Genomic DNA, 14,483 nt, shown 5'->3' on the forward strand with positions numbered 1-14,483 from the left:
ATATATATATATATATAATATATGTATAAATACAAAATGGTGCTTAAATTTAAACACACACATATATAAATTAAACAAAAGAAAATCTAAGAATGTCTAAACACGTAACAAAAATATTACCAAGAATGTAATTAAGTCTGGGAGAATTTAACAAACTAAGTTCCCTTAGAGCTATGTCTAAAAAAGCAGTTGTCTTTCAAACAAAAAAGAGGCCAGGAACATGGCCCAAAGCGACAGAGTGAAGCCCTGGGGCCGTCCCGGCATGCAGCCTGTGCTGATGCTGGCGCTACACCACAAGACCCGCGCTGGCCCTGGGCCCCACGCATCAACGAGGTGGCCCCTATAAAGAAATAAAAGTAAATATTTGCCCCTAGTTTCATACAAACATGAGATTTTAACTCAAAAAGTTATTACAAGATAGGCATATACAACTACGAACACAACTCATATGTATACAAATAAGATATAAAAAGACGGGTACAAAATGGATGCATAATAAAACATTTGACTAAACTCCTTAATAAAAAAATGAAACACCTAGTGCACCAATATTCTGACACAGACCCAAGTGTGTCACCTCTATACAATTGCACAATGTCTGAAGATTCCTGGGACTGACCCCTTGCAGCCCTTGTAAAGGAGACACAGGAAGAAAGATGACAGACAGCAAGGACACTGAGATAGACCACAGATGACAACAAGAAAAGGGACAAGTACACAAAGACCAAAATTTTAAAACCATTTTAAATAAACATGGCAAGGTATAAAAATAAAGTAAAAAATTAAATTCAAATAAGGTTCAACAGCTAGCTATAGATTAACCAGATGAGATCTCGAGGTACTGCATTTTCTGACATGTAAGCTGGCATGACATTGAAGCTATCTTAACTGTATAGGAAGTTTTTATAGAAAAAGTATGATATGGAAGTACAATAATGAGTTAAGAAAATCAGAAACCACAGACATGCTAAAGAGGATAAGATCGTATAGCTAAAAGGAAATAAATAATGTCTAAATTGCTAGACGAAATCTAATATGGGTTATAGAAATATTATGCAAAAAAAAAGAATTGAAGCTTTAAATGCTGGAAGTTGACAAAACTCCAATGACTCCTATGTAGCATGTGGCAGTCTGTTTTTAAAAATTCTTTTTTTTTTGGGCTGGAGAGATAGCACAGCGGGTAGGGCGTTTGCCTTGCACGCGGCCGACCCAGGTTCAAATCCCAGCATCCCATATGGTCCCCTGAGCACAGCCAGGGGTAATTCCTGAGTGAAAAGCCAGGAGTAACCCCTGTGCATCGCCAGGTGTGACCCAAAAAGCAAAAAAAAAAAAAAAAAAAAAATTAAAAAATAAAAAAAAAAAAAATTCTTTTTTTTAAAAAAGAAAACTGCAGGAGATGCTGAGTCTTCTGTACTAACACAACACTTGCTCCTGCTCTGTCCATCTCCCAGTCTTCAGGGCTGACCCTTCTACTAAACAGGGCATCATATCCATTAAGTCATTTTGAAGCACATTTAGGGGGGATTATAGAGAGCTGGGCAACATCTCATCCATTAGCATATGTTTCTTTATCTGCAACAAAAGGAAAATAACTCTCCCCCACACCCCACTCCCCACTAAGAATAATCTAAAAGGTGTCAGTCTGAGCTCGGCATGATAGTGGTGAAGCGTTGTCTGTGACAGGGCTGAGAGTATAAGTGGGTAAATAGCCAGACCGTCAATCTTCAGTACCCCATATGGTCATCCAAGCCCACCAGGAGTGATTCCTGAGTGTAGAGCAGGAGTAACCCCTAAGCATCGCCAATTGTGACCCCAAAACAAAAACAAAACAAAGAAGTGGTCTATGACAGTGAAAAGACAAACACATGGAGAAACCAGGGAGCAAACTGTATACAAACCTGAAATTCTCGAAGAAGAGTTGATATGTTGGTTTCATTTGCCAAGTTTGTCAAAATTTCAAGCTTTGGTAGGAAAACAAAGAAAGATGTTATAAAGCCACTGCATACTCTAAGCCTTAAGGCATTAAGATAAACATTCTAAATACAAATAAAATGGATGAGTTCAAAAGTGAATTGAAATTTAACAAAAAGATAATTATTTCAATTTAGGAGTGTCAGATTTTATATGATTAAATTCAGTTTTATTTTTGTGGATTTTTTTTTATTTTTCTGGGTTTTTTTGGGGGGTAAAGGGGTTGAGTGACAGGTGAGAAGATTGGCTCATACCAACAGTATTTGGTATGAGCCAATCCAGAAATAAGCCAGGACTTATTTCTGGATCTGTGCTCTGGGATAATTCCTGCTGAGTTTAAGAGACCAAAGGAGAGCTGGGGATCAAACCCAGATTGGTCATATACAAGGCAAGTGCCCTACCCCATATACGATCTCTCTGGCCCCTAAAACCTGTCTCTATATAGTCTATTGTTTTACTATTTACCATCTCTATTTGTTTGCTATGTCTCCCATATAAGATCAATTTTATATGTAATTTCATATGGATCGATTTTTTTTTTTTTGCTTTTTGGGCCACACCCAGCAATGCACAGGGGTTACTCCTGGCTCTACACTCAAGAATTACTCCTGGTGGTGCTCAAGGGACCATATGGGATGCTGGGAATCGAACACAGGTCAGCTACGTGCAAGGCAAATGCCCTACCCGCTGTGCTATCACTACAGCCCCTGGATTGATCTTTTTTAAAATTTCTATTTCATTCCACTTATTTTTCTAGCTTACAACTTTATTTATTATGACTATATATTGCTAACTATACTAAATTATAGTTATTATTCCATGAAAATAACAATTATTAACAATAGTTCCCATACATTAACAAGCCTTTTCTAAACCTGATAATCTCTTAATCTACGTACCTACTAAAAAATTTCACTAAAATGTTATACTTTCAAATTCATTCAAGCATCTTTTCCCTAAATCTTATCTAAATGTGACCAATTTAAAGACCCACCTTTCTGCCATAGTACTCAAATCAAATCTCTATACTATTTAAAATATAGCACTAGAATACATGTCAGTTTCCTTCAGTAAACTGTGAGTTATTAGAGGTGTAGGTAGTATTCTTAACTTTAATATATCAGAATATAAGACAATATCTGGTAAACAATAATATGGTTTAGAATGTAGGACTGTAGTCCTGTTGTTTATCAATTTGCTCGAGCAGGCACCAGTAACGTCTCCATTGTGAGACTTGTTGTTACTGTTTTTGACATATCAAATACGCAACAGGTAGTTCTGCCATGCGGGCGGGATACTCTCGGTAACTTACTGAGCTCTCCGAGAGGGACTGAGAAATTGAACCTGGATCAGCTGCATGCAAGGCAAAAGCCCTACCCTCCTACCCGCTGTGCAATGTATCTACTTTCTGATTATTTGTTTTCTAAAGCATTCTTGTGCAGATGTAGAATATTTTCAAAGCAAGTCTGCATTAGAGTATCTGAAAAACAAAGGCAGTTGTTCCATACCTTAAGCGTTTTGATCATAGTTGGATCTGTGGACCTAACGTAGAAACTCTTCAGATATGGTTCAAACATACCCTAGATTACAAAAAGAAAAATAAATAGAATAATGTTTACATACAAAAACATTTACTTCTCTCTTGAACTATGTCCATAATGTACATACCTTTCTTTGAATTGACATAGTTGCTATATTCTGTAGGACAATGTACTGTACTTCCCTGGAAATTAAATAAGAATTTTTACTGTGTATATTTTCCAATGAAAAAGCTTTAAGTATACAGATATGACAGAAAAATACATTAGCAACGAGTTTTGTGATGAATAGAACTTCCACATACCATCCTAATGTTGAAAAGATTTTAATAAATTTTAGAAATGTATACCTTCTTGAAAATACATTTTTTTCTAATGAAAAACCTAATAAGATTTGATTCTAAAATGCAAATGTAGTACCATCTCTGATACTCTCTGAATTAGCCATAAAAAATTACTGAGTTGAAAAACGATAAAAGAATGACTATGTGTGAAGATAAAGGAAGGAACAGAAACACAGAGGAAATAATATCTCACTAAGCAATGGCAATGACCAAACTAGAGCTTTTAAAGTTGTATTCTAAGTTCAAGTTCAGGACAAAAATATAGGGCAGGAGGGATAGTACAGCAGGTAGGGCACTTGCCTTGCCATTGTCAAGTAGGGTTCAATCCCCGGCCCTCAATATGGCCCCCGGCTGTATTATCTCTCCAGCCCCAAAGCATAATTACTTCACTTCAAAATAAATAGCTATTAATGTTGGTCTTGAGACTGGGGAGACAGCACAGGGATAAGGGCATGCACAAGCTCAGATTTGATCCTTGATAATGAGTTGACACTCTGATTTTGCTGGGTATAGCCCTGGAGGGCCCCAGCACCACTAGGTGTAGCCTAGTGGTCCCCCACACTGCAGGTCCTAAGCAATGCAGCATCCTCTATCAGCATCTTAGTATCAACCAAATGGCTCAGTTGGCTAAGAATTGCTTAGGAGTAGCCCCTGATCCCCTGGGCACAATTTGGGAATCCTGCAACCCAAAGAATAAGTATCTCTTTTTAAATTTAGCAAATACCAGGAATGAATTATTGAACTTTATAAGAAGCAATAAATTTGTCATAAGCTACATAATTTAGGATACCTATTGCATTTACATAATCATATCCTATTGAGTAATCATGACAATGTTACTATACTTTTTCAATGTTCTTCAAAATTTTTTCAGATTTACTAGAACTCCCAAATATTATTATTCTAACACCAAGAAATACCAGACACTAACACTAGAGTAGGTGACCATATATAGTGTGTGTCAACAATATTTTCAATCTTCTTGGGCTTTAGGTTAACACTGAACTTCAATATTTATCACTAAGATAAATTATATAAACACTCTCATGATAATCCATTTAAGTAACCCCATTGATAAAATACACAAAGCTATGTGGAATGTTAGAAAAACGGAGAGTATTCTTTAAAGATGACTTCTGCCAGAACATTGAAAGAAAAACAAAACATGAAAAATCATGCCCTACCGATTGCTGCGAAGTAAACGCACTAGTGATTTAGAAATAATACTGGCTTCGGATTTTGGTGCTATGTGCCAATATAGCTGAGCAACTGCCATGACCACCTAAAAGAGAAAACATGAAAATAGTTTAGAAGTGTGAACACAGCAGTGCTGGCTTCAAGGAATAATCTTACATATTATTTCTCTTCACTCCTATAAAACTCTGTATGTTGTCACCTGTGTGGCAGACATCAAAATAAGTGGCCCTGTAAGCTTCATGTCTACCTTCTGACTGTGACCTTTATTTGGAAACAGAGACTTAACAAATGTTTGTTATTAAGACAATGATTAAGATGATAGCATTCTGAACTAGTGTGGGCCTGTAACTAATTCAGTAAGAGACTGAAACACAGACACAGAAAAAAGTAGCAATGTGAAGGTGACCCTAAGCATCACCAGGGGCCACTCTCTCTGCCTCCGAGCACCCGGGCAGTGGTCCTGGTACTCAGGTTGCAGTGATGGGCCTTTCCATTAGCAGAGCAACTCCAAAGACTGTTGGCAACCCCCTGAAACAAAAGGACTTTCTCCCTTAGACCTTCCGGAAGAAAGCAATTCTGTTGGCACCTTTATAAACTTCTGGTCTTCTGAAACATGACAATAACTTTCCGTGGCTTTACATTTTGCAGCAATTTGTCACAGCAGTCCTAGGAAATGACTACATGCTCAGAAAATAAAGCAGATGTTAAATGAACCACCCAAGATCTGACAGCCAGCACATGGCAAAGCTGGATGTAACACTTCGAATGCCACCTCTGAGGAGTGCTACAGCCCTTATAAATGAAGCCAGGCATTTCAGGAACTAGCAAGGAGGTTAAATGAAGGAAAATATTTCAGTTATAATTGAAGGAACTCTACCTAAAAGCAATTCCTCTACAATAGCAGGATTTGAAATGCTCTTGTCTTTCAAAATGCAGACCTCGGGTTCAAAGTCATTTTAAGGGTGATCATAATTTCTCTGCCCTAAAATCGACAAGAGAACCATTTCCCTACATGCCTCTATACTCAGATCCAGAGAACAAAAGTCCTGCTTCCTAATCACAGAAAGGGTCCAGTCAAACAGTGACAGTTATAAGAACACAGAAGTTACAACACCTGTCTGTGGCTCAGAAGTTATAGTAATACTACCTGATTTCTACTTGGTCAATTAATTTTATTTATGTAATAAATTAAACCTGGTGGTTGGGCTTACTCCAGGTTCTATGCGCAAGGGACCATACGAGTGCCAGGGATTGAACACTGGGACGTCAAATGCAAGGCAAGCACGGTATTTGCTGAATTATCCCTCAAACCCCTAAGTTCAGTGGCTTTTTTTTTTGGTTTTTTTTTTGTTTGTTTGTTTTGTTTTTGGGTCACACCTGGCGATGCACAGGGGTTACTCCTGGCTCTGCACTCAGGAATTACTCCTGGCGGTGCTCAGGGGACCATATGGGATGCTGGGATTTGAACCCGGGTCGGCCGCGTGCAAGGCAAACGCCCTACCCGCTATCACTCTAGCCCCAGTGGTTTTTTTATTTAAGATCTTATTTTGTTAGTAGAGCATTTATTTGTTTATACACATTTCAAGTCAAGTTCCAGGTTTTCATTAAATTATTTGCTTTGGTAGTCGTATGCCTCCTGAACTTCATTTACATTTGTAGTCTTGTTAGATGCTCAGGAGTTATTCCTGGCTCTAAACTCAGGAATTACTCCTGGCAGTGCTCAGAGGACCATATGGGATGCTGGGAATTGAACTCAGGTAGGCCGCGTGCAAGGCAAATGCCCTACCCACTGTGCTATCGCTCCAGCCCCAATTAATTGTTTATTTTTAAAGGAAGAGCTCAGGATACTGGGGTCACAGAGACAGTATAGGGACTAAGGCTTCAGGTGCCCTGTGTAGTCCCTGGCACCTGAAGCGGTTTTAAGAATCACTGGAAGGGGCCCACACCTCGCAGAAAAATACATTCTTTGGTTCTCTGAAAAAGTGTTCCTATTTTTCTGCTGCTTGATAGTGGCTGACGGCACTGGATCTGATAATCAGTCCAAAATATCTGTTTAGCTCAGAAACCTGAGAAGGGTTTTAAAGAGACTGATGTGTTCTCTTCCCTTTTGCAATCCTCACTGAAGTCATAGAGTCCAAAATGAATTTCAACCCTTTGTGGCCTCTGACTGGAGCAAGAAAGATAAAAGACTTAAGTGTGCCTTCCAAACTTACTGAAAGATGATGTTTCTATTTACAAAGATCTGGGACAGAAGTGCAATGGTCACTCCATGTCCATCCAAAAGGACGATGCATCTGAGGTTATGTGAGGCACTCTTCTGGACATTCATTCCAGCGAGGTGCTTGTCACTAGCCTAGCACTGGACAAACTCTGTGTGTGTGTGTGTGTGTGTGTGTGTGTGTGTGTGTGTGTGTGTGTGTGTGTGTGTGTGTGTGTGTGTGTGTGGTGTGTAGGAATTTTTCTAGTGGGCAGGGGCAACCCTGGCAACCCTGACACTCTGACAGCGTTTAGGCCTGCTCCTCGATCTATTCTCGGGTCACTCTTGATCATACCCAGGGGACCGTATGTGTGGTGACAGTGTTGGCCACATGCAAAGCCAACACCTTTTCTCTGGCCCCAGGTTTTAATATATCTTTAAATCTCTCAAATCTAAGCAAATGTTCAATTAGGTTTGTCTGGTTTCTTTTCTTTGTAGTATTATTTCATATATAATTCTACAGATCGTGCTTTCTGTTACCTAGAAGTTTATAACGAAATGCTTGGTGGAGTCAATGGTCTTAAATGTTTTTAATTAAAGGGACCAGATACATAGTACATACATACCGTGCATGCAGCCAATCCCAACTCAATCCCCAGCACCACGTGGTTCCCAGAGCATCACTGAGAGCAGTGCTGGCAGTCCCTGAGCATGGCCTGGCTAATGCCCAGCCTTGGCAGCACAAGGCCCAAGCAGTAGCACAGGGTCCTGAGAATCAAAGCGGGGGTGCTGGGCCTCCCGAGCACAACTTGAAAGGACTGTCCTTTCCCCACAAAATGAAAAAAAAAAAATCATAATGTATTTTCTGTTCAGTTTGCCAAAGTCTATGAATAGGGAAATTTACCTATAAATACTTTGAAGTGATTACAAGTTTTCTGATACCTGAGATTTAGACCTTTTACACATACCTTGGTGATGAACAAAAAAATTTATACTCACTACTTTAATTTTTATGTAATTAAGTAAACATATTTTACTCATATAGTTAAATACTCATTTACCTTAGTAATCCTCAAGTTTAACCAAATAACTACTTAGAACATTACAATCTGTACCGAAAACTCTCATTATGATTGATCTACCACCAATTTAGCTTCATCTTGGAAAATTATTTTATGATGCATATATTTTCCAATCAAAATTATCTTTAAATTGTGACACAAATCAAGGTACTTTGTACTTTTGTCCCAACATGTTTAGGTTCCCTGCTTACTTGATTATATACCACAGTTGATTTCCCCCTTTTCCCCAATGTATTTGAGACTACTAAATATATTAAAATCACTTTCAAAGAATTGTGAGCAGATATTTTTGTTGTTTTAACCTTATTGTCAACTTATAGGAGAGAAGTGAAAATTTTGTTTCAGTAAAAGTTGGCCAATACTGAATACAGAGTGAAGTTAGGAGATACTGAAAGTCGAATATTATGGGCTGTTGGAACAGTTGGGATAAGGCGACAGCAGTGGTAAGGAACATATACAGTACAACAGTCAGACAGCCCCTGAGCTTGGAGAGTTTAAGTCTTGGATTTGGAAGTTATAGAAGCTTTCTTCATGGCTTTTACAAACTAGACTACGCATCTGCAATTCTGTTGAATGAGTTGTATTTGTAAGCAAAGCTCATTCACTTTTGATTACGGGAATGTCCTAACATATAAGAATAAATGACATGCTGAGTGGAATCCATAATCCTAAGAACACTGACATTTATAAAATGTACAGCCTACTTTCTTGCCAGTAGCACTGGCCTTACTATTTTTAATATAAAGTAGTTTATAAAGCACATTAAAATTATTTCTTAGCTTTCTTTTCTCATTTATCAACTTATCAGTAAGTTATTTTTATGCTCTAATGTTCTTAATGACTGTCACCTATTGTAGATTTAAGTCACGCATCATCTGTGTTTTTGCTTAATCTTTATTTTTTGCCAGGGGTGCAGTGGCAGATCCCACGTGGTACTTAGTAGGCCCAGGGTCCCATCAGGCTTGCCGTTCAAAGTGACGACTGAACTGAGAATGTGGGGCTGCTCCCGGGGCCCTGGAGAGCCAGGGATTACCAGAGTGTCTCGATGGTACTCAGGGACCCCAGAACTCTACCTGGCAATGCTTGGGGATGGGGTGGAGGGAGCACTTGTGGTGCAAGGAATTAAACTGGGGCCAGCTTGCATGCAAGGCATGTACCTTCTCCCTGTACTACCTCTCTGGCTCCTATAAAATTTTTAATTCATCAGAGTTTGTTCTGAAACTAAAGTGTATTTTATCACAAGTGAAAAATGGGATATCCCTAAACTCTCACAACCTCCAGGTAATCTATGAAAACTAAAAGGAAGACATTAAAAAAAAAACCATACAACAAAATGTGAAACAATAAGTTTTACTTTAAAAAAATGATTCTGAGCTCTAAGACTTCTTACTTGGAGTATTCTCAGGTACTGATACTCTTTAGACAAACGCAAAATTCCTGTTACATACTTTTAGAACTCAATCCTATAATCAATAAACAGAAAAATATGAACACTCTTCCAAAAAATCAAGGAATATATTTTTCTGGGAGGAGGGGGAAGGGAAGGGCCTCTTTCAATGATCCTCAGCACTGCTTCAGGTGCCAGGGATTACTTGGGGTATGTGCCTTAGTCCCTATACTATCTCTCTGGCCCCAATATCTTGAGTGCATCATCTGAAATAAAATAACAATTAACAAGACCACAAAACATAAATAAACTTCAAGTGAGCATACAACTACCAAAACAAATAATCTAATAAAAACCTGAAACCTGACCTGGGGTGTGTATTAAAAAATAAGTACCTGAATAACAAACTCAACAACAGGTTAGTTTTTAAAATAACTGAACTTAAGGGCTGGACTGATACTACAGTGAACAGGGCACTTGCCTTTCATGCAGCCTACCTAGGTTCAATCCTCAGCACTCCTAAGCACCACCAGGTGTGTGTGTGTGTGTGTGTGTGTGTGTGTGTGTGTGTGCGCGCGCGCGTGTGTGTGCACACGCGCACGCATGGAGAGAGAGAGAGAGAGAGAGAGAGAGAGAATAAAAAAACTGAGCTTATCAGACTTTTGGGATTTTACTGTCTGTTTGGAGTGTCAAGGATAGAATCCAGAGTCTCAAAAATGCAAGCAAATGCTTTACCAATCTAGTCCCTACACTCACAGGAATTATATCCATCATTTTTCAAAATCTGAATTACTTTTAACAAGTATATAACATACCGCTGCATTCCTGCTCTGAAGCAAAGGTTTAGTATTTCTAATTAAAAGTCTATGGTCTGGATCCATAATATATGGCTTCTTCTTTTTGTCAGTCATTTCCTTCTCTTCATCATCAGATTCATAAAAATCCTTTTCTTTGTCCTCCAAGCCATCATCCTACAAGAAAAAATCAATTTCAACATTAATTTAGACCTGGAACAAATCAAATAATCAAACATCCCCCCCAAAGAACTATTTTTAAAACATGTAATATTTTACTGCAAACTACTAATGTTAAAGCAGTTTAAATGCATTCCACTTACATGCAAGGCAAGATCTTGCTTTGTCTCCCAGAGCTCAGTAAGTGTCCTTTAGTAATATATTTAATATTTGTGCTTTGTTTACTTTGGGGTTTTGTTTGTTTTGTTTCTGGGCCAAACGAGCAGTGCTCAGGGCTAACTCCTGGTTTGGCGCTCAGGGATCACTTCTGGAAGGGATTGGGGGATCATGTGGAGTGCGAAGGATCAGACTGGGTCAGCTGATGCAAAGCAAGCACTCTACCCACTGTGCTATCTTGAAGGGAAAAAATGAACATTAAATTCCTGAAAAGTCCATAAAATTAAACTACCAAAAACTTGATGATTTCCTTAGTTATCAGTTACCCTATAGATAATCAGACCAAAGGGTAAGAAAAAACTGCTTAGACTGTAACATACACTTAAAAAAATTGTAACAGTTTGACAGGCTACACAAACTAGTGATAAACTATATCTGTGCTGTAAAGAAAGACTCAGTTTCTAAGTTATGTATTGTTATACATATGTATGCATAAACATAGGAAATAATTCTGTACTTTTGTTTCATTTTTCTTTCCAAATACAATCTGTATATAGAGATTTACTTCTAAAAATAAATAATGACAACAGCATTCACATGGGTCCAATTCAACTAAAGTTTATAGAGGCAATTTTTATTACTGAGTACCAGAAACATACTTTCTTTAGAGGAGAACTGAGCAGCTGCACCTTTGCCTACTCCTCTCAGTGAATATAACTGAGTATCTTAGATATCATACACAAAAACAAGGATATGAACAGAGAGACAGAATAGTGACCTCAGGGCCTAAACAATGACACAACCATGAGTTACTAGGGCTTTTGCTTTTACTTCATATATCAAACCTGGAAGCCCAGAAATATCAAGTGTAGTAAAAACCAATCTCCAAAACTCTATTCCCTGTATCTGGAGGGCCAAGAAAATAAGTCTAGTCTGACAGAAAACAAAGGCATTAGCATAGCCAATACTTGGGGGGAGGGGCGGTGAAGGGGAGGAACTACAGCCCCCAACCCCACCAGCAAAGAGTCACATGGAGGGCCTAGATTATGACCCTTATTATAGTGAGATCCATATTCACCCCTCTGGAGGTATGTCAGAAAAGGCCTATTTTGAGCCCAGACTTTTAACAATTTGTAATTAAAACCCCTCAACAAAATATTACCAAATGGAACGTAGCTCAAAATAGTAATCGTCATTTACCAAAAAACCCAGAATCAACATCAGACTTAATGACAATAAAATGAAAGCCCTTCCTTCAGAGAGAACAGGCACAAGCCTAGGATATCCACTATCTCCATTATTATTCAATACAGTTTTGGAAATTCTCACCACAGCAGTCAGGCAAGGAAATGCAATTAAATGGATCCTGATTGGAAAAGAAGTCAAGCTCCCAATATTTTCAGATGACATGATAAAATATATATATGTGTGTATATATATATATATATACACACATGCACACACATAGAGAAGGCATCTGCTATTATGTATACAATGAATATTATTCATACATAATATACACTGAAGGCCTCCACTAAGAAACTCTTAAAAAAAAAAAACAGTATGGAGGATGGAAAGACAGTACAAAGGGGGAAAGAGCTTGACTTGCACACAATTGACCCAAGTTCAATTCCAGGCACTGCATATGGTCCCATGAGCCCCACCAGGTGTCATCCCTGAGCAGAGCTAAGTGAGGCCCAAAACAAAAACAATAAACCCATATAATAGACTATCAGGCTACAAAATCAATACATAAAATTGGTTACATTTCCATATTACTAAGAGTCAAAAAGTTTAAAAAGACAACCCCCCTTTAAGTACTGTCCAAAGTTACCATGCATTCAGGAATCAACTTTTTTAAAAGATCTGAAAAAAGACATTGGAAAAATATCACTTTTGAAAGAAATAGAGGAGGGTAACAGGAAATGGAAAAATATTCCGTGATCATGGAATGTAAGAATTAACACTTCTAAATGACCATCCTACCCAAAGCATTATACAGATTACATGCAATTCCCATCAAAATTCTGATGACATTCTTCAAAACCTTAGAACAAGCATTACTAAAGAAACTGCATAGAAATATAAATTCTCCAATTTCTAAAGCTATTCTGAGAAAAAACAAGATGGGAGAGGTACTGCATTCCTGACATTAAATTAAATTACATAGCTATAATAATCAGAATGGTGTGGTACAGAACAAAAACAGACTCTCAGAACAAAGGAATAGAATTGAGAGCCCAGAGATTAATGCTCAAATTTACAGTTAATCTATAACAAAAGAACTAAGTATGTGAAGTGGAGCAACAAAAAGGGTGCTTGCCTGGCACACGGCCAACTTGGTTTCAGATCCTGACATGACCTATGGTCCCTAAGGTCCTGCCAGCAGCACGTAAGCCCCTGAGCACCAAGAGATGTAGCCTCCAAACAGAAACAAAACAGTAACAACAAATGGTGCGGGAAAACTGGATAGACACAAAAAATAAATAAAACAGGGCTTGCATCTCACACGATATACAAAATTTAAATTAAGGTGGAATAAAGTCCTCAAGTATAGACCAGAATCCAAAAAATACACATAGGAAAACATAGATGTAACTGTCCAGGAAATGAACCTCAGAGGTATATTCAATGACTCAACCCCAGAGGCACTGTAGCACTGTCGCACTGTCATCCCATTGTTCATCGATTTGCTCGAGCGGGCACCAGTAACGTCTCCATTGTGAGACTTGTTGTTACTGTTTTTGGCACACTGAATACGCCACAGGTAGTTTGCCAGGCTCTGCCGTACGGGCGGGCAGTAGTTTGCTGGGCTCTCCGAGAGGGGCAGAGAAATCAAACCCGGAACGGCCTTGTGCAAGACAAACGCCCTGCCACTGTGCTATCGCTCCAGTTGGATTAGAGCAACTCCAGGGCCAAGATAAAAAAAAAAAAAAAATGAAGCAAACAAATGAAACTCCATCAAATTATAAAGTGTCTGTGTGGCAAAACAGACTCAGGATTAAAAAAATATATACCCTATTGAACAGGAGAAAATACTGACATGCCATATAGACAACAGGCTAACAGATAAGATAGATAAAGCATTCAAACCCGCACAACAAAAAAATTAAATCTCATCAAATAAGGAAGAGAGATACACATAAACTTTCATAAGTCTACACAGTGACTGGCATATGAAAATTTCTTATAATCATTATTAGGGAAATGAAAATCACAACAACAACAAGATATCATTTCACACCAGTGAGAAAGGCATGTATGTCAAAACAACTGGAAACAACCACAGTTGGTGAAACTGGGGCAAACAAGAATCTTTTACTGCTGGGAATATTATTTAGTTCAGGCTCTATGGAAAACATTCCAGAGATTTCTTCAAAAAGTAAGAATAAAGGTGGAATATAAATGACAAAGATGTAGCAGTGGAGGGTTTGGGTACTTGTGGTGAGGTTAACCGTATCAGCAAAACTGTAAACATCGGCATTATTGGAAACAAGTGACATAAATGAGAAATGGAGAAGAATAATTATCACAAAGAAAATCAGTGAGATGAAGAAAATGCATACTAACAGACAGTGAAACATAGATAATATATAAGTAGGAATGAAGCAAGTCTCAATAACTACTTGACTGAAAT

General features: G+C 38.2%; 1 protein-coding gene across 2 annotated transcripts in view; it reads right to left on the reverse strand.

Moving 5' to 3' along the window:
- AP3B1 (adaptor related protein complex 3 subunit beta 1) overlaps positions 1-14,483 on the reverse strand; it is a 225,136-nt gene that overhangs the window by 132,201 nt on the left and 78,452 nt on the right. For both annotated transcript variants that reach the window (XR_008627187.1, XM_004613140.2), the window contains exons 8-12: positions 10,532-10,687; positions 5,038-5,135; positions 3,640-3,694; positions 3,480-3,551; positions 1,899-1,961 (exon numbers count right to left, since the gene is read on the reverse strand). Coding sequence is in view for 1 of the 2 variants with exons in the window: in XM_004613140.2 (XP_004613197.2) it covers positions 1,899-1,961; positions 3,480-3,551; positions 3,640-3,694; positions 5,038-5,135; positions 10,532-10,687 (444 nt within the window). In the remaining variant the exon portion in view is untranslated. The remainder of the gene's footprint in view (positions 1-1,898; positions 1,962-3,479; positions 3,552-3,639; positions 3,695-5,037; positions 5,136-10,531; positions 10,688-14,483) is intronic.

Source organism: Sorex araneus, chromosome 1 (genome assembly GCF_027595985.1).
Source record: "Sorex araneus isolate mSorAra2 chromosome 1, mSorAra2.pri, whole genome shotgun sequence".
In the NCBI taxonomy this organism is placed as follows: domain Eukaryota; kingdom Metazoa; phylum Chordata; class Mammalia; order Eulipotyphla; family Soricidae; genus Sorex; species Sorex araneus.